Source organism: Manacus candei, unplaced genomic scaffold (assembly GCF_025592945.1).
Source record: "Manacus candei isolate 608988 ecotype Guabito, Panama unplaced genomic scaffold, ASM2559294v1 h1tg000017l, whole genome shotgun sequence".
Taxonomy (NCBI): domain Eukaryota; kingdom Metazoa; phylum Chordata; class Aves; order Passeriformes; family Pipridae; genus Manacus; species Manacus candei.
Genome location: NW_026138065.1, coordinates 23,692,537 through 23,720,412, shown reverse-complemented (window position 1 = coordinate 23,720,412; position 27,876 = coordinate 23,692,537). Strand labels below are relative to the sequence as shown.

Below are 27,876 nucleotides of genomic sequence, written 5' to 3'. Positions count from 1 at the left end.
GGACACACCGCGCAGGAGGGCGGGAGGGCGGCGACTCGGGGCTCCAGAGGGGCCGGGCCAGCGCTTCGGGCCCGCCCGGAGCCGGAAGATTTGGGGCGTTCCCAGGTGTTCCTGTGAGGGCGGTGAGTTCTTTCCGAAGGAGCTGGCGCGGAGGCCGCGTTGCGGGGCCGAGACTTGGGTCCGTCCTTGGCAAGGCGGGGGTCGGGAAGCTTGGAGCGCCCCGCGCGCGGCTGGAGAGCGGCGACGGAGGAGATCCAGGGAAAAGCGAGACTGGAGACGGTGAGTTGGCTGCTGCACTAGCAGAGCTGCTCCTGCCACCCACGACCACCCGTGGGGCTGAGATAGCAATATCAACAAATCCATTATGTGTGCTTCGATAAATTCATTGTAGCCAGCCTGTAATACTTACAGACATCAAAACTGAAAAGTGCAAGAGAAGCTGGAGAACTCATTTATTTTGATAGCTAGCAAATCAGGCTGATTTGTTGAGGCCATTCAATAATTTGGTTGCTAGGCCAGGAGAAGGGAGGGATAGTCTTTGGAGAACAAGGTGTATTTTGACAATTATACACAAATTTAACTTGAGGGACAGTTGCTGTGCAGTCTTTGTCCATTGTACAGTTTTCTAGGAGTCAAACTATTTCTGTCCAAAGCAAGCAATATATTCTTGAATGTCTTGTGGAAGTATACATTAACATTGCCCTCATCAGAAAGAATGTGCCATAAACTTAAAAGTCAACTAGGTAATTTGAGATCAAAAAGCTACAGAGGTGAAAAACTTACAGCCAACTAGCACGGACACTTAACTAACCAAAAAGGTCCAACACACCAGAAGATGTGCCATGCAGGAGATGCAGCCCTGTAAAAATTTAAGACACCTTTTGCAGTAATAACATACTTTGCAATTCAATAATTAGTTACTTTGTATTGCTGAGGAGGGAATGTTGAACCTCCCATTTCAGTTTCTTTTAATAGATCTTGTTTTTTCATAAAAATATTTTAACTTCTAAGGTTTGCCTAGAGATTTCGGGTTCACCACAGAAAGTATATTTGTTTGCCTTAGGAATGGCCAAGAAAAATGTGCCCAAGAAACATCTTGGGTCAAGCTTCAAGAGTGTAAGATGGTATTCTGTATTGCTTTCTGAGTCTTTTGAAACTTTATGCAAATGTTAAATAAATCCAGCCTTTAAAACAATTAAGTTTTAATCTCATTTTATGAAGCAGGATCAAATGTACAGTAAAAAGCCAAATGACTAATGAGAAGCTGAGCCTAAAATGTTAATTATCTTCTTCTGAGCTCAATTCTTTAATCCAAACATCCCATCTAATATGCTATTTTATTTCTCAGAAATACTCGTATTCCAGATAGTATGGATTGAACTACATTCCATTTTTCTTCCTGGTAACTTCTTTCACGTGATGGTATAGACTTAAAATAGTGTCTCTCTGCTCATGTGCTATGACACGTATTTGCTCTACAACTTCCAACTGTTTGGGAGCAGCTTTTTGCCACAGGTGGCATTTCCAAAATTTCCTCTGTAACCATTGCTACCAGGCCAAGATAGCCCAGCTGTGCACTTTGGGTATGGACCTTGGCTATTCTACAGAACTCCAGAGCACTTTGCTCCTATCCCAGAGCAGTAAATAATAATTAACATTAGCAACTGTGCTTTTTGAGTGTAGTTACACAATCACTCTACTCCTTTGGCTTCAGAGAGCTTCTGACTTTAGAGATAGAGGTACAATGTTTCTAAAGTGCTCAAGAAGTTCTTAAATCAGCTAAATTTGGGATTTTGATACCTCTGACATTGCCTTTGCTGTGAACAGCCATGAACTTGGTTTCTCAAGGAAGAAAGGAGAGGTGGTACGTAATGACCTGTTGCCACTTACGCAGTGCTTGCTGTAATTGCTGCAAATACTGATTGTGATATTGGTGAAATGATTGTTATATTACACTTCCCAGGTAATATATCTTCTGTGTGGTGATTAGTGAGTTCCTCTATGTTTTCTTCTGGCTCTGTGCTCAAGTGTTTGCTTGGAAGTGTGTCACACATGTGAGCCCCACCCAAAAAACATGTTATCTACACAGATGGAAAAAACTGATAGGAAAACATAAAAGGCAATTAGCTTTGCATTTTGAAGAATACAGTGTAGTTATCAATACTTCTTTTTTTCCTGAGGCACAAAACAAGCTGGGAGGAATGCTAGCCTTTCCAAGAGTGATACTTACTCTTCAGTTTGGGAACTGAAGGCACAGTGAATTGCACTGGTGTGTGCTGGGGAACAGATGTAGAAGACAACATGATAGGGAGAATGACAGGTCATGCAGTACTGAGGGAGGAAGAAAGATGTAAATAGATTTCCTTAGAGAAATCAGGAGAAGTTAAAGAAATACAGAAAGAATGGTAAAATTCAATGAACAGACTTTCACATACAAGTTTGCAGTATCTGCATATCATTAACCTATTTTTTTTGTCCACGGTTAGGCCATCTACAAAAGCCTATATATTTTATATTTAAACAAAGGAAAATAATAGGTGAAGTTGCTCATGTCATCCTCTCTGGCAGCCTTGTGCTTGAATCTGGGCACAAACCATCGCTGTATATTCAGTTCTGAGAAAATGAACTTATGTTCAAAGTGTACAAAAAATGAGTAACGTGTGTTGACTGTGCTTTTTCTTAATATTTATGATAGAGTTTCTGCTGCTGTTCTTTTTAATGTCAGATTTTATTTTAGTGAGAACTAGGTTCACTATCAGACAGAACATGGATATTTGCAAAATCTTGTTTAAAATAGCTTTATATCCCTGTGTTTGCTAATTGTATTTTTAAAAAAGCCAAAGCTCACTTTGTTACTACTCACATTGGCAGTTACCTGCTTTCCCCTTTCTTGTCAGTTTAAGCTGTATCTTTTTGGAATGTCATGTAAAATATTTTACTTTTTGTCTTCTGGTGAAGAGAGAAATGTACAAGTTTGCTCTTTGTTTCTTTTCAGCCCCCAGGATGGCCTCCCCAGCTCTGCTCATGCGTGTGGTCGCCTCTGCGTATTCTGTGGCGGAAAAAGCTGCAACAATTGTTAGAAATGTAATGTCTACAGGAGACCTGGGGATAGTGGAGAAGGTATTGCTTTTACTTTGTTCCAATTTCTCTTGTTAATGCTGAGTTAGGTACAGGTCAAAGTGGTATTTTTGAAAATCAGCAACTGGGGAAGGGAATACAGTCCTCACCCCTCTGAGACAAGAAATATTCCTTGTTAAAGGATTAGAAGAGCACTAGAGAAGTGTCTTTTGACCAGCATTTCTAAAGAATGTTCAGACACTTAAAAGAAACACCATAATTTTGTCCTGATTTCCCTCACAAAACACAAGCTCTGGATAGCACGTCAAAATTCATAATAATGCATATTTCCTGTTAGTTTCTATACCTACGTTCTAACACCTTAGTACAGCATAAAATACTGTGCCCTTGATGAATTTTGGATTAGAATAAATCAGTGTTTATTTCCTAAAACAAAGAAGAACCTTAGATTTTATCGTAAATCACAGTTTCCAAAATGAAATCAGAGCTTCAAATTTAATTCTAACTAGAAAAAAGAAATTAAATTACAATCATCTACATGAAGTTCTTAATTTGCTGTAAATTAGTAAGTTGCACTGATGAGCCAAGATCTTTGTTTTGATTACAGTACTAGAATAGATGGAATTAACTTCTGAAGTTTATTCTAGATTTACAGGTATGTCACAAGATTATGGACTTGATTAAATATCTTTATTAGTTTTGGTCTTTGCATTGAAGTAATTGCTGATATTTACGTTATTCAAACGTGATCAAAACGAACAGGTGATATTGGTTCTAAGTGAGACGTTATATATACTTTTAATTTTTTTTAAATGAATACTACACACAGAAAATTAGATCAAAAACAATGACCAACAGAAGAGGTTCCTGTTTGAGGGACTAGAGATCTTGAAACTCCTGCAAGCTTCTTGCCAAAGGTGGCTGCTGAAGAAAGAGGAAGAATGCAAGAGAGAGAACCTGTATGTGCCTTTGCTTTGCAGTCTGGAGGGAAGAGATGCACAACAGAGAGTGCTGCTTCTCATCACTCATCCTCTTTCTGCAGCCAGCAAACATCAAAAACAATTCCAACTGGCCCTATTGGAAGCTTTAGAACATCTAGGAAGGCAATGTTCCACCTTTTCCCTCAACACAGTGACCTCCCATCCATTTATCTAGTGAGGAAAACAGTTCAAGGACAGCTGAATTTTTAGCTAGCTCCTCTCCTTCCTTTCCTTAATATCCAGAATTTTCTTTCCCTCAGTCAGCTTTAAGCTCTATATTTATATTGCTTCTCTTTGTAGCACTTGCACTTTTTTTCCCCCCCAGTTAGTAGGTAGACACCTTGTCCAGCCATTGTCACATTACTGATGGCTCTTTTGAAGAACTACTTTTTCCTGGTTTATTAGGTTGATGTCCTGGAATGAAGGACATTCTCTGCAGTAAACCTGGTCTTTCCGAGTCTAAGCTCAGGACCAATTTCAATCAAATTTATTAGGGGATGAGAAGGAAATGTCAAAGAAAAATATCAAATTTTGCAAAAATTAGCAATTGGGTAATGGACAGACTAGGATTTGAGTATGCAAAAATTAACCCATAACATGATTCCAAACGGAATATTCCATTCCTATGGCTAACTTCCATAGCTGGATAAAACACTTTTCATGTTGTCAGTAAATAAGATACAAGCAGATAAAATAAAACTTTTGTTTGATTCAATTAAGATGCAAATCTTGGATGAACTTTGTCTTTCTTGATGCTAACAAAATTATTTCTTATTAGAATGCTATCTCTGGACCTAAAAGGCTTCTCCATTCATAGATACATGAAGATTAAGGCGAAAAATTGTTAATAAATGACCTACTTTCACTATATAGCAGATTATCAATATTTAAGAAATTAGTGTAACCCATGTGGCAACATGTTTGGCTATGTCATATCTTTTGGGAAGGCTGGCACTCGTTTTATATCATCTTGAGACACCAAATCCACTGTTTCTTCTCAAGTATTTTTTGATGGAAAAAATGTACGGATGTTACTGACCAGCTAAATTTCCCTGGTTATCTTCTGGCCTTCCGTGGTCTTTTTGTGCTAGACTAAGGAACCAGTCACTAATTAGAGGTTTATACATCATAATTGTTTCTGTTACGTTTTTTTAAACAAACTAGATTAATTGGACCTTTAAATGACCTTTGATTAACACTTCCCCTATATTTCTCCTCTTTCCTAATTTTCCACATCCATCCAGTGAGCCTTAGAATAATGATTTTTTCCCATTAACATCTTCATTTTTGCCTTTCCCTCCTCATATGTTGTATCTGGGTTCGTACTTGCATTGATTCATTCTGTACATAGGGTAGTATTTGCACAAATACACAGTGAGTACAATTGCATGAGAAGAACACAGCAGTAAATGTTGTTCTAATGTCATACCAGTCTGTCTTAGCTCTGGGGTACACAGGGAAACTCTGCTTCTTGCAAATTTTAGCCTGCCTCTCACAAAAATCACTTACTAGGTTGACGATTAATCAAATAAAACTTCTTTTTCATTACAAGGTAGATATTCAGAGTGCTGTATGGGCTACTGTGCTGGTATGGTGTATTTTTTTCATACACAAATTCCTATCCATCCTTGGACAGGCTGGACCCACTGACTTGCAGACCAAAGCTGACCGACTTGTACAAATGAGCATTTGTGCTTCCCTGGCAAGGAAGTTTCCCAAGGTGACAATCATAGGAGAAGAAGTAAGTACCTGGTTTATTTCATGCTAACAGTATGTATTTCACTAAGTGTTAGTATTTCATACTAACAGTTTATCTTGCTCTCAGTTGCACTGGAATTTACTTTGGCAGGGTTTAGGAAACCTTCTGTTTTAATTAAAAACAACCCAAACAAACAAATTTCCATCCCATTTCACCTTTTCAATTCATTAGCTTTGTCAAGCTGCAAGCAAATACACAGTTCTAAAGCAAATTGAGGTGAGTCCAACACCTTTCTTTAATAATTCTAAGAATTCTTTTGTTAGGATCTGCCCACTGATGATGTAACTGAGGAATTAATTGAAGATGGGCACTGTGAAGAAATACTGAAGAAACCTTGTCCTGCTCAGTACACAGGAATTAAAGAGGAGGAGGTAATATGATAATGTTACTCATATGTTACTGATTTTAGCTAAGAGTGTGTTAATAAAAAAGGTTGTTTCAATGTTGTCAATGTTTCTTTTTCATTTGAAAACTGAAACGTAGTTATGAAAATCACATCTCCAGAACTGGAAATGCTGCATGTCCCTTTGTACAGTAATGGGAAATAGAAATTTGCTTCTTACAGTTTGTGATTCCAATTCATTTGGAAAGAATCTAGTTTGGACATAATGAAGTAATCTCATTTCCATGTTCAGTTTAATCCTTAATACTTCAATTAAGAGATTTGCTGAGACATTCTTGTCAATTTTTAAGCTTTTCTTTCGGTGTAAAATACTATTATAGGCTTCAGTCATATAATAATGTTAAAACTTTGGATGTCTTTATTTCCTTACTGCCATAAAGAAATAAAAGCACTAAAGTAAAATATATACTTTGCGTGGTAATTGACATGATTTGTATTTGCTAATTTTATCCTTACTTTTTAATTCTTAAAGCTTGTAATATGGGTTGATCCCCTGGATGGAACCAAGGAGTACACTGAAGGTTGGATTCTCTTTTATTTCTGCTGATTAAAAAAATAGCAATGCAATAAAGTAGCATATACATGTAGATAATTTTATCATAGCAGTTACGATATTGTTTCATAAGGCTGATGTTTCTGTGCTTTCTGAGCACTATAGAATTTTTTTAATCATTCCATTCAGTTCTAACCAGGACTGAATATTTCTGATGGGCTACTGAGTGGTTATCATTTCAGGGTGCAAAGAGCTGCTTTTGACTCCTGGCAGGTTAAGTTTTTAGTTAAATTTACAATTTTGCAAATACTTTGAATTGAAGGACTAAATCTCCCCTTCACACAGGAATATGCTGAATTTTATGTCATCCTCCTCTTCAAACAATCCAAATGCCACAGCTGTATTTGTAGCCTTTTCAAAATGAAACAAACATCTTCCCACAAATCACAGTTCTTCACTTATGGGAAGAAACTGTTTTCGGCAAAGCCTAATTTGTCTCCATAGAAATAGACCTTAAAATGAAAGGGAAAAAATCCCCCAACCCCTAAAAACCAGTAGGATGAAACCTCACTCTAGCCTCCTACTGCAACCTTTAGTTGACTAATGTGAAATTTTTTAGGCAGAGTTTTTTCCCTTTTTCAGCGAAAGAGATATACAACTGCCAACAAATTGCTGGTTTCGAAAATCACTAAAGAATTCCCACCACAGTTATAGAAGAATGTCATCATAGACTGCTATTTAGTTGCAACTTTAAACTACTTTCTCATTATATGATAATTATAAGGTAGTTCTATTAAGAGAACTCTATCTGGGACATTTTTTAGACCTCAAGACTAAATCACTAAAAAAATCAACCACCTTATTCCACCTGAAAATTGTGATTAGTATTGTAATTTTTAAGATACCACCCTGTGCATCAATTCGTGGACTTTTACTGGAAGTTTACTTTTTTATATATATACTTTGTCTTTTTAAACATAACTACATTCATAATATTTCTGTACAGGTCTCCTTGACCACGTAACGGTTCTTATTGGAATTGCGTATGGAGGCAAAGCAATAGCAGGAGTTATTAACCAGCCATATTACAACTATGAGGTATTAAATTGTTGGTTTATTTAAAAGCATTAGGTGGTTTCTAACTGTTCCTTCTAAGCCATTTCAGTTAGCACACTTTCAACTCAAAAAATGGCGTGTAGTTGAGTTAAAGTTGTCATATAAAGTGTTGGGTTTTTTATTAAATATATACAATTTTAAATGTTGGTTTCCAGGAACTGAATGTCAGAGACCTACTTAACAGCCATACTGAATCCTAAGGCTTGTGCAATCCACTAATACAGTATATATTGCATACATGCTGTACATGCTACTACAGTATATGTAAAGTACATACTGTCAAACAAGTACAGATCACTGGTTTTGCAGTCTTTGCTAGAAATTTTTTAGCAGTCGGTCCATTTGTGATGTGTCATAACTGCTATAAAACTGCAGCCCTAAATAAACCAAGCTGACAGCTGGGTTAGAGTGTATCATGCCAGGTCTCAGATGTTAAGTACAAGATGGCCAGCCTACTGGTATTTACACATTTGGAGATTATTTCAGTATTATCCAGTGGGAGAGGGGAAGCTCATGATGCAGCTTGATTAATTTAACTTACTGGAGTTTAAAGAAAAAGGTCTTGAGCAGATGTAATGCCTATCATGTTCTATGTGGTATGTATCACAAAATATTTAAGATTACAAGATATTTTCAGTTGCAGATTGTGCCCGAAGTACAGAAATACACAAATATTAATCTGTCAGTCACTGGAGTTAGGATGTAATGCACCAGCATAACCTCACAGATAAGAAAAGGGTAAATGATGTTATTGCCCTAAAGAGAGCCAGTTTCTCACTCCAGGCTCTAAAGCAGGTTTTTTTAAGTGTCATTGTTTAAGTATATAACCCAGTGTTAATACTATACTCCCTGAAATGCAAAGATGCCTCTAGGTATTCCTTTCGCTTTGTGGTCTAAATGCTGATCACTGTGAATAACCATCACCTGGACCTGTGTACCTTTTTTGCAGGCAGGAGCTGGTGCTGTGTTGGGCAGGACGATCTGGGGAGTCCTGGGCATAGGTGCCTTTGGATTTCAGCTCACAGAAGCACCTGCTGGCAAACACATCATCGTTACCACCCGTTCCCACAGCAGTGCCCTGGTAAATGAGTGCATCAGTGCCTTGAACCCAGACACCGTCATCAGAGCTGGAGGAGCAGGAAACAAGGTATGAAAACTCAAAATCTCCTGTTTTTACTGGGAAGTGGCACCTTTGAAAAAAAAAAAAGAGACTTTTTACAGAAATCATTTGCTTACTTGCATGAATGTACAGGAGACTTCCTCCTCCTTCCCCAGCACAACTCCTTCTAGCATTCAGTCTGCTGTGAGGTAGACAGAATTTGTGCAGGTGTATCTGTAACAGTGGCTGTGCTGGTCATGGCTGAGGTCTGTCTTCCCCAGTATTCTGTTTCTAGGGGTGAAAATAAAAAGTTGTAAGACCAGGATGACTAAATGGGAATTCAATTTAATCACAATTATTAGTCATGTCCTCCAGTTCATGTTAATACAGTTTTTGTTCCAACTATCTAGCAGCACATATGAAAGGATAAAAATACAAGCACACAGTGGTATTTTTTGCAAAACTTGTCTGCATACTCTTTTACCACCAGTTTTAAAGCTTCATTATGTCATAGCTGTCAAAAACAGACCCTCTGATCTCTCTTCTCCAAGAAGAGAGATGTGCAAGACCTAAAATGGCACTAACACAACAAGTAGACAGTTTCCACTTAATTTTTTTAGTACTTACACAAGAAGGGAATTTGCTTCTGAAGTTAAGAGCAGATTTTCATCCTACAGAGTGTATTTACAACAATCAAAAATATTGAATTGAGTATGGTAACTCAGTATAGCTTTCCAAATCTTAATACAGTTTCTGGTAATATCAAAGGAAATGGCTGATGTTCCTTTTCTGACTGTAAGTACATAGAATAAGTGGATTTAAACCCTGTTTCCTGGTGTTATTTCTACCTGTTTCTAAATGCCTAGATCCTTTGCAATGATTGCCATGCTCTATTCATAATTAGGTCATTCAACTTATAGAAGGCAAGGCATCTGCTTATGTATTTGCCAGCCCTGGGTGCAAGAAATGGGATACGTGTGCACCTGAAGCTATTCTACATGCTGTGGGAGGTAAGTTAATAGCATTCAAAATTCCAAGATAAGTGCAATTGCATCAATTTTAAGTTACTTATACTTTTCATAGGAAAAAAAAAGAATTACATACATATTGTCATTTTTCTTTCAAAAAACATGTTTGGATTTTTTAATAGTTATGACTCACTAGGAGCTTTGAGCCCTCTGAAATCAACAGTAATGCCAATGGGTCAAGCACATTATGCTCTGAAAAGCATGACATGATCTCTTTTGCTCTGGACTCATAGAGTCAACAACTACCAAAGAATCAACAAAGCCAATTCCAAAATTTTGAGTATATTAATTTTAATATTTTCAAAACAAATGGCTTTTTTTTTCCTGTTGGCTACTATCTCACAGTAAAATCCTGCTGCCCTACTAACTGGATATAGTAGTTTATTATTAGTAACATATTATGTAATATGTGGACATTGAATCATTCAAAACAACAAAAATAGGTCAAATCATGTTGTTCCTCAGATATACAAACTCCAAAATTGAGTAAAATTAGTGGCCTCCGGACAATATAAGCCACTTCGCCTATCTAGGTGTAAGGGGTTGAGAAGCTATGAAAAGTCTCACTGGCAAAGATTTGAAGTATATTATTATTTTTTTTCTGCTGTTCACATTGATAGACCTTTTACTGCTATGTGCTAAAATTACGAGGTTTTATCTCCTCAATTCTGTCAAGCAATGGTAACAGGCTTCATAATGGCACTAATTTACTCTATTTAACTACAACTATTTAACTCTGCAGCCTCTGGAGTTGATAACTGGGATAGCTTTACACAGGTTAGCTCAAGCACAAAGCAGCTCAACCAGTCTGGAGCAGCACAGTGCTGTATTTAGCCTCCTTGTTAAGCAGGTATCTCCTGGTTAAAATTTGGTGTGAAGATCTCCATTGTTCTTTCTAACTGGTTTCCAGAAACTCATTCAAAACCAACTGGTGTGTTTCTATATTATGTTAAGTTGTATAGACTTGCCCTGGCTTTTACTTGAACTGAGGATTTTTCTTTCCTTCTTGTCAATGGCCAATGTAAAAGCTAGTCAGGAAGCGTTTTAAGTAATCCATGAGAGAAAAATATTGTTTTCCTTTTTCTGAGACACAAGGAATTTAAGTATCATTGAAAAAAAGAAATAAAACCACTAGTTATTTGATTTCAGTCAATAAAAAACCTGTTGTGGTTAAACTGGAAGCAAAGACACTTCAAATCCGAAGACAGGTGTGTGTTCACCAAGGACTGCTTCTTTAGTTATATCACTTGAACTAATAAATTCTCTCTTCCCAACTCTTTTTTGCTGGAATATATTTTTTCTTTCTTTTCTTTTTTTTTTTTTTTTTGCAGGCAAGATAACTGATATCCGTGGAAATTCATTTCAGTATAACAAGGAAGTGAAACACATGAATTCAGCTGGGGTCCTCGCCACTTTGAGAAATTATGACTATTATGCCAGTCGTATTCCTAACACTGTGAAAGAGTCTCTAGTGCCTTAAAGCAGGGAAGCATCTTCACTTGGCCTGGAAGGCTGAGAAAGTGAACTTGGGGAAAAAGAAAGAAAGAAGATGACTGAGCTTGAAATCTTGTTTTATAGAATCTGAACTGAATTCTTTTATTAAGGTGTTCAGTAATTTCAAAATTACACGGAATCCGTAAGTAAATGTTGGATCAGATTGTTTTGCTGTTTTTAGCAGGCAACTTTAAAATGGTCACATTTCTTCAATAGCTATATTCTGTATTCACTGGGAGTTTTCATTCTTCATGACTGTGCATGATATACTGTAAATCATAACACTGCAGACCAAAAATCATCTAAAAATTCTGGGCACAAAATCACATTAGTCATTCACCTGATCTTGCTCAATGTTTTTTGTTGTATGTAGCCAATACAGGTTATTGTGTTAAATACAAATGGACTAAGGATTTGCCTGGATGGATTAGCTCATTTGTTATAAAGTTGCCAGTTTGATTCTTAGAAGTGAGTCTTTGAATTTTTCAATCTGCACTCAGTTTTGGGATGGCTGAAATTGTTATTTGTGGTGGGTTGGGTTGTCTGAGTTTTGCAGGAGGCAGGACACAGTCCATCTAGGCCTTCACCATCCCAAATAGGGGTTCCTGGGTCATTGGATCCATTGAGCGTCAGTGAAGCGTTAATACAGCAGGATTCAGGACACCTCAGGTGAGGAAAACCCAAGGAAAAGGTGACAGGGGGAGGAGTTCCAAGCACCTCTCTGATTTGAAATGCCCCTGTCAGGGTTTATGCCATTTCAGTCTTTGGGCGCTTTGGGCATCCTAGGTCACTTTGACATACATGGGGATAACAGAAATTGCAGAACTTAAAATTTGTCATGTCCAAATTTTGAGATAAACAGGTGCCTTTCCAACAGCCCCAGGAGTTGAAGAACCTGACAGTACCGCTTGCCCTCCCTGTGAAACACAGGCATGTTAGGGGAGGAGAAAGAAGAAGGACAATATCACAAAAAATTAACTTAAAAATTAGAGAGCCTGTTTCAGTCAGCTTTCCCATAGGTATGGGTGTTAGAAAAGCAGGAGTCAACTGCTCAGTCCACTTGAACACAAAAGAGAACAAGTATTAAATTACATACGACTAGCTAAAATTTGCAACCTTAGCCAAAACAGGTGAAGTCTCTTCAAGATGAATTTGGAATTCTGGAGTTAGGATCTTGAACCCCTGAGGCCTCTATGCCCTTTGTTTTCTCCAGATTTTGTGCCCCAAGTCTCTTACTCTCAAATTAAGGAGTCTTAGGGCCTCCCTTTCCCTACCAATGTGACGCGCACTGAGGCATGCCATGAAGAGATGCCAGTTTCAACAGACAACACAGAGTTTTGCTTTTCCTTCTGTCCTCAGTGTGGAGAAAAGAGTGGCATATGTCAGGTTCTCAGGCATGTGGTGTCAGGGAAGGTGCCTGAACACAGCTGCTCGCTTACGTAAAGACTGAATCCCTAAGCTCCTCTTCCACGTGGTTTTTTTTGCCATTATCTGTGCTGACACCACAAATGTTAAAGTAGCCTGCAGGCTGCAGTGCACCCTTTCTTCCTCTCTGCCCCTCTTCATCCACACAAAACATCTTTAAACTAGCACTTCAAGGTACAAAAGTTATGTTTTTTCATACAGAAGAAAATTTCAAATTTCAGTTTTCAGCAGTATGTTCAAGTTACTTCTTTCTCCTTTCATCACACAAGATGTTTAACAACTCTAATTTACTTAAGAGTCCTTAGATTATATCCTTTCCTCACCACAGGATAACATCAATATGACTTCACTGGCTGAAAGCTGGCTCTTTTTCCAGCAAGCAGGAACACCTTGACACCAAAAGATATGAACACAGCAACTCTTGCTAAGGTGTTCCCAGTCTCTCCATGTGCACACATGGAACAGGATCTAAGGAAGGTCTTTCCTTAGTGAGGTCATCTTAGCATAACATTTAGATAAATTAGCAAGATTAGGATTTACCTCATTCTATCATGACACTGGATTAAAGCCACATATATAGGAATGATGCATGCTTCTAATCCTTTGATCTAAAGCCTACCTTCCTTCTCTTTCCTCAAGTGCATGACTGGTAAGAGCAGGCAAGACAGATTCAGCCTGCTTTAATTAGAACCTTCTTCATGTTTTGGCTCACTACAAGTTTAGTCATTCCACATATTGATTGTGACTGAAGCTTGAGCCATATAGCAAGTACAAGATTAATCTCATTTCAGTGCTTCAGTTTTACATAATGTTCACCTTTATCTTATACAGGATTCTTTGTTATGCATGCTTTAGCTTTCCCATCAAAATCTGCATGTGAATTTGCAAAACACATTAAGATAAAATGTTAGAACAACTTAGACACCTCAAAGCCTGCCTTAATAATTCTTTCCATGTAATCATGAAAGTACTAAGTACAGAACCCAGTTAGTAATCTTCATCTAGGTATCTATATCCTTATTTTCATCTGAAACTTGTAATAGGTTTGAAAATCTCTTCAGCATAAGCCTGTTTCTAATTCTGATATAATTTCTGTTTCTGCTCTCCCTGAATGGCAGTAGCATAGCATACACCAGCTTCTGCATGATGTGTAAAGACACTTATGTATGGAAACACTTTCCATGCTTACAGAAACTGTGAAACTGCTAACACAGGAGAATATGAAGTAACTTTGAGATTAAAGCCAGCAGCAGGAATCAATCATAAAACCCAGCACCTAAAGTGCAGTCATGCTCTGTCTGTACCACTGCATCCACTGCACAAAAAGCACCGGTCCACCAGTCAAGCATTTGATAATTTCTCTGCTAGCACATTAGGTGCTACAGTAGAACTATAAAATTGACCGGGGGGGGGGAGGAATCACAGTGACACTGCATTGTCCTTGCAACAAAGTGAACTTGAGTCAGTCTCCTGTGAAAAACCGGTGACACAGCATTTTTGTAATTCGTTCCAAGACTCCAGAGGATGGTTGGGCGCTGGAACAGGCTCCCCAGGGAAGTGGTCACAGCACCAAGCCTCCTAGAGTTCAAGAAGCATTTGGACACTGTTGTCAGGCACACGGTCTGATTCTTGGGGCTGTGCTGTGCAGGGCCAGGAGATGGACCCGGTGATCCTTGTGGGTCCCTTCCCAGTCGGGATATTCTATGACTCATCTGACCCGCTGCAAAATCTGCACGTCTGTCAGGAGTTTAACAAATAACATCCTACCAAAACAGACGTGTCTGTACGTGTTGTGCTGTTCGTTTGTACCATCATACACAGAAAAGGGGTAGAAGGCATCTCCGCGGCTGCTGCCACACATCCGACTAAGAGCTTTTGCAGCAACTCCCGCAAAGCCCTCGGGAAGGCTCAGCTATGAGAAGAGAAGCGCCGGCTCCTGGTCCCGCTGAGGCGCAGCCTCCTCCCGGCGCCCATCCCGCACGGCTTCCCGGGGCCGGGAAAGCGCCCTGCGCCGCCCACTCGCCACCTCCCGCCCGGCTCCGACCTCTCCGCCTCCTCCCGGCGGACTTCGGGACAAATCACGTTCCCTCCCCTACCGCTCCGCTGTCTCTGTGGCTTCTCCCGACGGAAGTGACGGTCCATCCCCCGCCCCGGGGCGGGTCCTGCCGGGCCGCCGTGCCCGGGCCGGCCCTCGCCGAGGTGGCAGCGCTGCGCGCCCCGCCCCGCTCCCTGCCCTGGTTCCGGCGGCGACGGCGGGAATGGCGGCGCTGAGCCTCACCGTGGACGCGGGGAGCCCCCCGCTCGGTAAGTGCGGCCCGGACCTCGCTTCCCGCCCCCCTCTCCCCCCCAATCCTCAGTCTCCCGGGAGATCCGGCGGGCTCCGTCCCCTCCCTCCCTCCCTGCCGTGCCCGCCGTGTTGCATCATGCGGCGCCGCTTGCCCCGCGTGCGGAGGCGGGCGCGGGGCCCCGTGCCCGCCCTTGCCATCGCTCCCGTCCTTCCCGTTCCCTCCCGCCCTTCGCGGGGCCGTGTGCCCGCTGCGGCCCTGGCGCGGCCGGGCGAGGCAGCGGGTCCCCGGTGCCTCTGGGTGTCCGCTGGGGCAGCGGTGAGAGCGGCCGGCACTTGCCAGAACTCGGTCACGGACAGAGCCCTCGAGTGACTTGGCGCGTTGGGGCTGGATTCTAAGGCAGCCCTGGTTCAGACTGCGTGCTTGTGAGCTCTGCTTGGTTGCTGCTATCTTTTATTTTCAGTTTTTAATCTGTTGCTAAAATTCGGTTTGTCTGGGGAGCTGGTTCGAAGTTGCGCTGTGAAATCCGTGCTCTTTCAGTTGCTCGCTCACTGCCCTTCGAGGTTATTTTGCCTTTAAAAATATGAAAGCCTCCTTCATTGCACTTTCAGCCATTCTGGAAACAGCATTTTGTATGTGTTACATACCATTTCTCCATTTTGTTACAACTATTCAAAATAAATTTTCTTCCCATTCTTCGTCATAATTTATTGATTTCTTTTTCACGTTCCCAAATGCTAGTTGGGAACGTTATTCCCAGAGTTTAATACAACTTACGTGACTACTGATTTAAGGCACAATAACATACAACTTTTAAATAAAATTTCTTCTGATACTTGTTTATAATGGTTTGCCAGAAAATGATGCAATATGGGTTATGATTAACATCAGGTTTAGGGGCTTTGGAGACTTCTTTTCTTTTGATAGTTGGTGAGTAGCACTAGAGATTTAATTCAGGAGATTGCGTGATTGTTTCAGAAATATTAAATGTTACAGATTAAACACTAGGGTAAACATTTGTATCAAGAAGACAGTCTTGCTCATCCTACTCATCCCTACTTCATACAATTCTTCATGTCTGCTGTGCTCTGAGAGAAGTGTAGTAGCTTTTAATGTCATTAGTATTAATTACATAGCTCGGTGCACGTAATACTTGTCATTTTCAAAGCATTTCCGTGCATGTTATTAAAATACTTACATGTCTTACAAATGTATTGCATAAGGGATGTCATCCTGAATTTCACAGATGGATAACTGAGGGATGGGAAGAAGAACCTTGACTTACTGTTAATGCCAGAAGAAGGGTTTTCAGCTGAGCACAGGTGAGAGCTAGGGAATTCCTAGCTCCAGTGGTTTGTATTTAGGCCAGTGTATTAAAAATAGCTTCCAGTATCATCTGCCTTGGGTAGTTCGTGCATTGTTCTAGGGAAGATAAAGTGAACAGCACACCATGAAGTCTGTAACCATGAAAGGTTAGATGCCTTTCAAGACCAAGAGTATAGTCCTTTATCTAGTTTCATTTAAGTAATATTTGCCTATGCAAAAGCTTGCTGTCTTTGTACGTGCTTCTGAGCAAAGTTGAAGAAGACAAGCTCCTCTACTTATGCTCAGCAGGCTGATCTGGACCAGAGCCAATCCAGAAATACAGCCAGGTTAGCTCAGTGCTTTGTTTGAGCTGCTGTGTTGTGCTAAAGATTAGAGCAGGTTTGCATCAAGCCACTTTGAATGTGGGCAGAGCTGTCTTCCAAATCAGTGATGTAGCCTAAAAACTTGGATAATTATTTTCTTTCCGGAGACCATTTTTACTGTCGCTGCTGAACTACTTACTCTGAGAATCCTGTGTCAGCTTCCTGCACTTTCACATAGATAGAGTTTATTGGTTTTGAATGGCTAATCTTTTCATAAACTTTAATTCAGGTTAAAAATAGTTTCATTCTCTTTCAGAAAGTACTGATATGTTCAGTAATTCATCTCCATTGTTGCATGTGTCAGGGCTGGGATGGAGTGCATTAGTAATACTGTTCAATAATTAAAAGCATTTTGTTTAGCATCTCTACATATATTGGGGGACAATATATGTAATTTTTACAATACCCTTAGGAAGCAAATTGTATTGCTGCTGACACTTGCTGAGCTCACTGCAGATCACTATGTGCTGGACATTGTCAGCTGTAAGGCTTGCCAAGAAGGAGAAGCCTCTTGCATATAAGACTGAACATTGATTTTTTCCCCTGGGCAGTCTTACCTGAAGGAGCCAGTTCAGTCATCAGGTCCTATTGGAGAAGAAATGTAGCTGCTTGGGTATTGCTGTGAAAGGTATCTTCCCTGGAAGGAAGTTCAGTATCTTTTTCTCTTGTTCTTTTTAAAGGAGCTCTGCTGACAGTAGAGCATGTGAAGAACGATGTTGAAATTTCAGTGGAAGAAGGCAAAGAAACCATCCTCCGTGTGTCCGAGTAAGTGACTTTGCATCTCTCCTTCTAGCTTTGGGTCAGCAGTTTTAAAAGTCACATGGTTTTAACATTGACAGTAACCTTTTGAAGTAGGTGGAAGAGAAAAAATACAGTTTTATTCATCACTGCATTATTGTTGTCTCTTTGTAGCGTGGGCAAAACATTTACAGTGTGTTCTAAACTAGAGCTTTATGGCAAAAGCTCTTGTATTCTTATTTTCATGCACTTACATATAATCATTTATACTACACCAGTCACTATTGTTTAGGACTTTTTGTGGTACCATGGATTATCAAAAGCCTAATAAGGTAAGATCGGTATACAAAATTTCTTGGATTTCTGTGTGTGTGGTGGACTGGATTTAAAATGTTTATATGACATTATTTTAGGCTCACTGCTGCATATATAAGCAAAGGCATGATGTTATCTCAGAAAAGTGCTAATTAACTGTGCTGTGCTATCCAGTGTATCCCATCTGCATCCTGTAGAAAGGATATTGGAAATTTTTGTAGTAATCTTTTGTCTGTCCTTCTAAAAATACTCTGCTATTGGAATGATTAATTTCAGATTTAGGGTGTGAAGATGGTCTTTACAGTCTGAGTAAGATTAAATGCATATCAGAAATACAGGACTAACACTGTTAGTTTTGGGAAGCTGCATTGTCACATTAGATTCCACATCAGGTAGGACATCTGGATATATCAAGAGGAGATATCCTGCTACCTGAAGTACCACTGACGTATCAGTGGAAATCTCTGACCTCTAGTATCTACAGTAAGGAGCATATTTGTACCCATGAACATTGCAGTTGTAACTGAAAGTATACTAACACTATGATGAATTTGGAATTAGTGATTATAAATGTAGTTTTTTAATATTGATTAGTTTTTGAGAGATTGGGGGGGCAAATCTGTTTTTCAAAGATTTGCTGACAAACTCTCATTTTGTGAGCTATTTCAGTAGAAGATCCTGTTAAAACCATCAGTGCACCATAAACTGGTGTACCTGCATGTCTGTAGAATGGCTATAAAAGCAACATATTTCATGTTGTGTTGCAGAGTTCCTGACTAGATCCTCGTATGTTAACACCAGCTGAGCATTTCCACTGTCTTCTAACCCTAGGGAAAGAGCTTGTCACTGTGTGCATCAATGCCAAAAAATTGAAGCACAGGAAGACTCACAGTCTTCAGTCATGGTTGTTTTACAGGTTGCAAATATTTTTTTCTGTTTAAAATGTTAGACCTGAACTCAGATATGAGTTCTTGCTGTAATCTGATATCACATGTTGTCTTTTGCTGTGCCTAGTGATGGCACTGAATTTGTGATTTTTGAATTAAAGCAAGAGAACTGTGACAGGTTGTATTGGGACTTAATTGGTACAGCTTTAATAATTTTCGGTGTGTGTCATGCACATGTGGGGTACAACTTACATAACAGAGAGTTAATTGGATATTTTTTAGTTGCATGAGAAAGTTTTCCCAAAAGTAGCATTAGTCAGGTTTTGGTTTCATTTTACTTAGTTTAGGCAGTGTATGGATGTATATACCAAAAAATATGCATATATAGTGTAAAATCCTTTGACACGTGGGAATTATCTTGGAATATTATAAATTTATACACTTGGCTTTGAAATAATATTTTATTAAATAATTTTGTATTACCATGCTTTCTTCCTACTGCATTGCAAAAATGCTTCTTTTGGCTGTAATGGAACTTGTCAGAAATGTAAAGCAAATGCTCTTCTGCACTTTGGCCCCACAAGGATAATGTCTAGAGTCATGGTTCCATCAGATGGAAATTTTTGTCTGTTAGTGTCCTTTCAGCCCTGGTGTTGGATTATGTTCAAAAAGTTATTCCAAACCTCAATATTGCATTAATTTTCTCTTGCTTGGTTGTACAATAATTTTAAAAATTGATTCTCTATTTTAAAGTCTGTTAAAAGTGTATCTCTAACGTGGGAAGCATCAGCTGAACTCATATCTCAACTAATGCTTTTGGTAAATGGATTTCATGGCATCAGTTCTGCTGAAGCTCTCTTGTTTTGGCATGACTTGAAAATCACTTGGGATGTTTCGGATTTTGTTTTTTTCTTTTCCAGGAATACATTAGTTCTAATGACTTGACTTGAAATAAAAAAAAAGAACATTTTATTTGTGATTCTTCTAGGTTCTATTTTTGAAACTTAGTTAAAATCTGGTAACAAGCTTTTCAGCTAACTAACTGAAACTTAGCTGTCAGGTAGTTAGCTGAAAAGTTAACTTTTGATGATATTTTGAGATGATAAATTTTATTTTAAAGGTCATTTTTGAAGCCTTAGCTTCAAAATTTCATATAGTAATAGCTCCTAAGCAAACCACTCAGCTACTTAGCAGTCTGCACTAGCTGGTGACTTTTTGGAGTGTTTTAGTGTACCTGCCTCTTGTCAGATTACAAACTGCAGTACAGCTTTTCTGTTTTGTGTTGGGAGCAATTACTTGTAGGTAGGTGAATCCAACCATTCTGCAATGCTTTTTACAAATTAATTCAATGAAGATTTATTACAATTGGAAATTGTTTGTGCTTTGTTTTGTGTTTCCTTCCCCCCCCTTCCTTCTCCCACCTTTTCTTTTACTTCTTGAATATCTGCCCTGGTATTTAATTATGTGGCATTTTGTGTCACTTTGAAGAGACACTCTTTGCCTGTAACATTACATTGTCCATGTTCATTCTTCCTTACTTAGCCCTGGAGTTAGCAGGCACTAGCTGCAAAGAGCCTTTTATAACTTTTCCAAAGAGGCCAATTAGCCCCGTTTGGGTGGAAGTATTTTTTTTCCTGAAGAAAATAAACAACTTCAAGAACAAGTAAGATTTTATTCAGAGTAACATTGTCCCATTTCATACACTTATTCAATTTTGCTTGGATAATCATGGGTTTTTGTTTTAGTATGAACTACTGAAAACAATAAAAATACATTTCACAGACTTCTCAAGTGCAAATGTACTGAAAATGTTTTGTTTTCCTCAGTTTGAAAAAGCTTCATTAAAATCTGATAGCAGTGTCAAATTATAATAGGACATACTTTGTGTAACTTGAACACCCTACTGTGGCTTTTGTTTTTAGTTATGTTTTATGAGTCTTCTATGTACTGGATCCTGAATGCTTGAAAAGCTAGAAGAAGGAAAACAAAGGCAAAAAATCCCTCTCCACAATGGACTATATTCCTTAGGTTTTAATGCAGTTAACCTAATGAGACTGACTAAAAATGGAACTCATTCTAATTGTTAATATATCAAGAAGTCTTCTGTATAATTTTGAGAACTTTAATTGATTTTTGCGAGGTTTGAGGGCTACCAAAAATTCTTTTGATTTTATAAAGGATGCAGGGATGCAGTAGGTGTAAAAGGAAGTGCAGAACAATGACAGAACAGAGTTGTAACCTTGGTTGGAAAAGTTGGAGTGTAGCATTCAATCCATTAAATTGAGTAAATGTTCAGAAGAACACTTAGAGGAGCTCCTTTTGTTGATGTCAATGCTGGTTTAGAAGCAATTGGAACTCTGTTTTTCAATCTACACCTACACAAGACTATAGAGATGAGTGTTATCTGGAGAACTGATGGCTATAATGCCTCTTTCTTCCAAAGCTCTTTAGTAAATACAAATATATTTTAGATGAATTGGAAGCTAGATTTCTGACAGTATACAACTTTTTTTAATACTGTATGTAAGGTAGAAAAGGAAGATGAAAACATAGAAGTATGCTCTTTGGAAAGCCTTTTTTCTCCAGATCTATTTCGAATTTTCATAAGGAGAACAGGAAAAACAAATTCAAACTTAGTCTTTTATATGGAGAAGACAGGGTAAAAAGAAGAAATATAGTCAGGCAAGCTTGTTCATCAAGGGATGGTCTCAATGAAGTATGAATTGAGTGAGTAAAAAAATTAAGAGGATTTTTCTTTCCCTGAATCTAGCCCTTAAAACCACGGTGAAGACTTCAGAATTCTTCTGTAAATTGTCTAGGAATCCTCTTCAAAGTCACCCTTCTTCTATGAAAAGAAAACAAATATTGATTAGCTCCTTATATTCTGGAAAATACATTGCTCAGGTTATGCTGTCAGAACGTGGAGCGAGTGTTTTGTTATTTGAAAGAATAATAGAGAGTTTTATTTTCTTTATTTCTGTCTGTGTTTAGGAGCTTATTGTTCCATCTGGTGATAGAAAAACAAGGACTTATTTATTCTTTTGCTAGGTTTATTCAATTTTTTTTTTTATGCTGGTGACCTGGTATCTCTCAGTTCACCCAGAAGTTATTTTGTGTTTACTTTACACGTGTTTAAGCTATGTGTGTACAATTAAAGTTGAAGTGGAGGTAGTAATTTAATAAACCTGTATCTTGCCTCTTCCTTTTTTTAGGCATGTTTCATTTACTGATGTGAATTCAATAGCTCGGTATCTGGCTAGAGTTGCTGCATCTGCCGGGTTGTATGGCTCAAATCTGTTGGAACACACTGAGGTGAGAAGAAATCATAGAATGGTTTGAGCTGGAAGGGACCTTAAATATCATCTAGTTCCAACTCCCTGCTATTGGCAGGGACACCTTCCACTAGACCAGGTTATTCAAAGCCCCATCCAACCTGGCCTTGAATCACACCCCTCTCTCTTGGGTTTTTTTTTACCTTTTTTCTCTCTTGGCCTGCATTCAAAGTTGGGGAGGGGAATTGTTTTTGGGTCAGTTGTTTTTGAACTTGTATCTGTAATTCTGCATTTTACTGTCAGATTGAGGTTCCAACTCTGTGGGTTGCTGAGGGTTTTGTTTTGCTAAGCTTTCTCTTTCTTACAAAGAAGAGTAAAAATCCTGAGCTTTGAGAGGGTTGCCCTTTCCTATCCCTGCAATAACAACTCCTAAGCTGAGAGTTCACTAAGGTAAGATAATTCAAGTTGGCAGGTGATAGATGTGATTTTCCTTCCTCACTTTTGCCAGTTCTGTTGCCATCAGTTGCTACCTTGTAACACTTCAGTGTAACACCAAGGAACACCTTGTGAAATTGAAATGCTGAAGTCCTATTTTGCTGTATTTGATGAACAAAACCCTGAATCCAATTTCTTCCTGAGTCTACCTCAGAATAATCAACCAATTTAAGTTGGTAAATGAAACTAACAAATTGAAATTTATTGTGTCTGAAACTGGGGAAGGAATTGAAGGAGTTGATTCAGGTCTTTTCTACAACTACTTGAAACTAGTGGTAATCACTCTTCAGCCCTTATAGCTGGTCTCAAGGGAAGTGTTGTCTTAGTATTTTGCTTTTAAGGCATTTAAAAAGTTGTAGGTTATATTGTAGCTATTTAGGTACAAAGCCCTAGTTTTTAACTTAAGCCCAATCCTCGGCAAACACACTTTAAAGATTGGTGTTGCTGATAAAATGGTTCTTTTTGCTTCGCGTCTTTCAAAAATAAAAACTGTACTTTGAGAAGTACGGTGACAGCTGCATTTGTGGTGCACATATTTTGGAGCATAACTGCAAATGATTGAACTGAATTCTGTGGTGGTTGTAATTACATCTGTGCCTGCCACGTTGCCTTGAATGTTGGAAAGCTTCCCGTTGCAGTTTACGGAACACTTCCACATGAAATAGGGCCAGAGGACTAGAAGAGACACTTAGTCTCTTACAGGGTTGAGGGATGCAATTTATAGAGAGGGCTACACTATTACCCAATCTAATTCTTAAAATTTTTTTGTTTGTTTGTGTATGAAGATGTAGGAGAAGACTGCTTTGCATGAGAAAGGGGTGGGATGTGGCAAAGGAGGGATTCGTTTGCTTCAAGTCTGAAAGGAGATGAGGAAGAGAAGATAGGGACTGAGGGGAAAGTGGTATACTTAACCAGTAACAGTACCAGAAAAATCAAATAAGTCACAAATATGGTATCTGAATAGTTAAAAGATAAGGATGATTATTATATGCTCTGTGTGATAATTAAGTACCTAAGAACTGCTGATTATTTTACCAATGGGAATAACTTCAATAAAGTTGTTATTTTCAGCAGCTTGAATTCATGCTGGAGGAAGAAATTAAGTTTAGTCATTTAGTATTATTCTGGATGAATTTTTCAGTATAATTTATTTTAAGCATTCTTTCAACTTATATTATGATGCATTATCTGATATATTTAATCCTAATGATCCTGTTAATATTTTCTGTTCAACTATTAAATGGATTGTATGTTATTTCAGTTGTCTAACGAGCTTAATTCTCATTCCTTTAGTAACTTTAGCTATCTTTTGTCCCTTCAACCTAGATTGACCATTGGCTGGAGTTCAGTGCCACAAAGTTATCTGCTGCCAGCCAGTTTCTTTCAGCAGTCCAAGAGCTCAACCACTGTCTGTCCCTAAGAACCTACTTGGTCGGGAACTCCCTGAGCCTTGCAGACTTGTGTGTCTGGGCTGTACTAAAAGGTATCAGTACATGTCCTCTGTTTCATTGGCTTGCAATCAGTGTATAACAGGAATCTCCAAATTTCCTTTTTTTTATGGATACTAGTAGTACCTCTTAGCTGTATGAGAGACTATATACTATCATGTCCACTGCTTTCACCTGTGCGTCACTAGTGCTGGCAATAGTATAGCTTAGAAACCCTAGATTTTTTTAAAAAATTATTGTTATATTTGGAAATTTATGAGATGTAATCCCTAGGTGTTTTTTTTTTTTAACCTCTTTTGTGTTAACTGTAAGAGTGTCTTTTATTACCTGTTGCCCAAGTATGAAAATGTGCCATGTAAAATTATATACATGGACCTTTCTATGATATTATCTTAGTAGAGGAAATTTCTTTGGTCTACTTTGGATTATTAGAAGAGGTATATGTTACTCTGTGAAATAGCCTTTGAAGGTTAAAAGAAGCTTTGATGATCTCTTTTTATGGGTTTAGTTTTTATATTCTCTTAGCTCTATGTCTAAAGGTGATAGGTGACAATCTACCATGCAGTATAAGCAAATTCCTGTTGGAAGTAAAGTGCATAATCAAGATTAAAAGCTAGCTGCTTTTGGTATTTTTTCAAAGTTGCTGCTCTTGAGAGAAATCTGAAGAAAATGTCCTTTTTTTCTCTCCTTTTCCCGATCTGAATCTTTCTAATGAAGTTGTGTTCCTTGAAAATTAGGTTGTGGGAATACAGCCCCTCAAAAATAAAGGAGAGTATTGATGCAAACTTCACTTATGATAAAACTTAGAAAATATCAAATGTAGACACAGTAGAGGGATATCCTGTATTTCTACCTTGAAATAAAGTTGTTACTAATTTTGAGATGGATAATACAAAGAAAAATGTATATTCACCATTCCCTCTCACCTTTTGCCTTGATGAATCCAAGAAAGAATGCAGTATGTTTTGGGTTTGGAGGGAGTTTGTTTATTTAATTTTCTTTAGAATGGCTTGTGTCCCTTTGACTAAATATGTCTTCAGAAGAGAGAGTAAGTAGATTATTTAAAATCATAATTTTTTTTTAGTCTTAAAAAGCTGCTGTTGGTAATAATTTTATTTTTATAATTTAGTAGTTTGAATTTTTTTTTTTTCTAACAGATAATAATGTATGGCAAGAGCAATTGCAGCAAAACAAAGCTCCTGTGCATGCAAAGCGATGGTTCAGCTTCCTTGAGGTACAGCATGCTTTTCGGTCAGTAGGAGCCAAGTGGACTGCTGGCACACCAAAGGTTAAAATGGTAAGGTTTACTGAGATCCTCTGAAGAGAGTAGCTTTATTTTTGTGGATACACTGCAAGAAAACTTTATTTTGTTATTTTAAGTTAGAGAATTAAAAATTAAAAGGAACCAGTTGTGCAGTAAACTAAACTTTTGTAAGCTCTTGTTTACAGCTAAAGCTGTCACTTTCAAATTTAGAAAGGGATGAATGGTGTACTCCAGTGCTTAAGTGGAATCATGAAAATTTGGCACCTCTTCTTTTAATTAGCACTGCTCTTTAGATGTATTGTTTCCTTTTTCCAAAGAGTGTTTGAGGTCCTGATTGACCTGCAAAGATTGCAGTCTTCGGCTGATTGAAATTGTTGGTCATGTTCAGGTTAAGAACACTGAGATATAAAAACTTGGATTGCAACTATTTTCTTTTATGGAATAAATTATACAACTAGGTGGGACTTTTCAGTCCTGGATCAGACTGGAAGACAGAATAACTTAAAACTCCAGAACTGATCTGGTTTTGGTGTGCTATGAGTAATGTCAAAGCTGTGAAGAGATGAATTTGGGGTCCGGTATGGCAACTTTTTCTTGTCTGGTTTGAAAGGAGACCTTGATACAGAAACTATTATCTAGAGTTTTTTATCTTATTATATAGCTAATGCAATCTGTAATTATATCTCTTTTTAAGGCAACAGAAAAAGAAAAGAAAGCGGATGTTGGGAAGTTTGTTGAACTTCCTGGTGCAGAAATGGGAAAGGTCATTGTAAGGTTCCCTCCTGAAGCAAGTGGGTAAGAAACATGAATGCTTTGAGATGGTTCTATTTGTGTTTTGTCTTAAAAAAAAAAATGTGCTTTGGTGAGGAGATTATTCAGCCTGTCAGACAAGGTTATCAAGCCAAATGGGTGTTTAAAGCTTTGTCTACATTAGAGCTTTGTGTTCACTTCTCCTCTATACTTCATTGCACTGTTGCCTGAACTTGGAATAGGAAGATTAGTTGCCAGCAGGTAACGTGGTTCTGCACAGCAGTGGGATGAGGAGAAGCAGGAGGATGACATTTACATGGATGATGGTGGTGTGTGCACTGCCAGGAGCTGTGATGTGTTACATACAGGCTTTGTGAGTTGGGTCAAAGGACTCTGTGCTTTTCAAGGAAGCTTAGATTTGAGAAGGGAAAGATGTGTGGGATGGCCTTCCTTGGGGAACCTTGACACCAGGTAGAGGCCCAGGGGTCTAGACTGTGTGGAATACCAAAGCACAAACCCCTTAAAGATCACATAGAGGAAATGTGATGAGCCAATATAATAAATTCATTTTTCAGCCAGTGTTTTATTTCCTGTTTCTTTTTGGAATTGCCTGATGACCTGTAAAATTTCCATGATTACATTCCTTCATTAAACTGGCTGTTCAGCATCATGTGACTTCTGTACTTGTGTATCTTACTCTATTAGTCCAGTATAAAGTGTTACTCAAATATTATAAATTATGTATTCTTTATGTGTATGTGTAGAAAATACTGTTCTCAACTTACTTTAGTAGTTTTCAGTGTCTTAATTCTGATGTTTTATTTAAAACACTGTTCTTCAGCAACACATTACTTTTTTTTTTTTTTTTTTGGAAAGCGATTTTCATTTTGTGGATTTGAGGATTTATATTTAGTTGAAAATGTCAGTATCTTTATAGCTTATGTTAAAAATACACTGCAACCACCATTTCAGAAAATTCCATTCTTCTGAAATTGGGTAGGTTCAAATTATCTGGTAGCTGCGACTGGGTATCATCAGCAGTTGGTTTAAGTTAGTCTGTAAAATTGGAGATAATTGCAGTCCAGTCTTTATATCCATAGTGACACTCTAATTTACAGATTTAGATAGTTTTAACACTTAACTACTAAGTTTATAGTAGAAGAAACATAATATGCTTTCATAAATGTGTGGTATTTCAACAAATATCCTAGGTTGGCTTTTTCTGTTACATTAGGTATTGCTTTCCATTCTTTCTCATTCTCTCACAAAAAAAAAGAAATCTAACTGAAGGATAGCTAGTGTATACATTTATTTTTTATTTCCTTTTTAGATATCTGCATATTGGTCATGCCAAAGCTGCCCTGCTAAATCAGCACTACCAGGTTAATTTTAAAGGAAAACTTATTATGAGATTTGATGACACAAATCCAGAAAAAGAGAAAGAAGACTTTGAGAAGGTATGATAAGACAGCAGAGAAATCCATTCACTGTGCAGCTAATTCAGGGGTAAATGGCATGCAGATCTACTGTTGCACACTTCTTTTGCAACAGTATGGTTTTACAGTATCAGTATTACGTTTAAGTCTTATGCTTGGAAGACATTGCTGTCAACTTTACCTTAAGAAGCTTAAAGGCCTTTTACTGATAGCTAAGATATTTCTTCCCTTTCTCAGATGTTTATTTTACGGTATGTAGATGTGCAACTCTTGCAGTACACTGTTGTTTTCATTGCATAGTCACTCCTTGGTGTGTAATAAGTAATTTGCTTCAGCTTTCATCTCCTTTTCTTGTCCTGCCTCCTTCAAGTCTGATCTCATGTAATTATAGGCTGTGAATGAATGATAAGTGCATGACTCTCT

The 27,876-nt window shown here is 38.3% G+C and overlaps 2 protein-coding genes across 4 annotated transcripts in view; both read left to right on the top strand.

Moving 5' to 3' along the window:
- The first annotated feature begins 51 nt into the window (after positions 1–51).
- BPNT1 (3'(2'), 5'-bisphosphate nucleotidase 1) lies at positions 52–11,861 on the top strand. Its single transcript, XM_051782990.1, has 9 exons — positions 52–279; positions 2,996–3,120; positions 5,695–5,799; positions 6,081–6,188; positions 6,693–6,741; positions 7,720–7,811; positions 8,779–8,976; positions 9,833–9,938; positions 11,288–11,861. The coding sequence occupies exons 2-9, from the start codon at positions 3,004–3,006 to the stop codon at positions 11,434–11,436; spliced, it is 924 nt and encodes a 307-aa protein (XP_051638950.1). The 5' UTR covers positions 52–279; positions 2,996–3,003; the 3' UTR covers positions 11,437–11,861.
- A 3,207-nt stretch (positions 11,862–15,068) lies between these two features.
- The window catches only part of EPRS1 (glutamyl-prolyl-tRNA synthetase 1), a 39,101-nt gene continuing 26,293 nt past the window's right edge, over positions 15,069–27,876 (top strand). For 2 of the 3 annotated variants that reach the window (XM_051782935.1, XM_051782934.1), the window contains exons 1-7: positions 15,069–15,179; positions 17,529–17,613; positions 22,001–22,100; positions 23,882–24,038; positions 25,161–25,300; positions 25,962–26,062; positions 27,348–27,474. In XM_051782935.1, coding sequence (XP_051638895.1) covers positions 15,134–15,179; positions 17,529–17,613; positions 22,001–22,100; positions 23,882–24,038; positions 25,161–25,300; positions 25,962–26,062; positions 27,348–27,474 — 756 coding nt within the window. In that variant the 5' untranslated portion in view covers positions 15,069–15,133. The remainder of the gene's footprint in view (positions 15,180–17,528; positions 17,614–22,000; positions 22,101–23,881; positions 24,039–25,160; positions 25,301–25,961; positions 26,063–27,347; positions 27,475–27,876) is intronic. The other variant, XM_051782936.1, reaches the window with a different exon arrangement.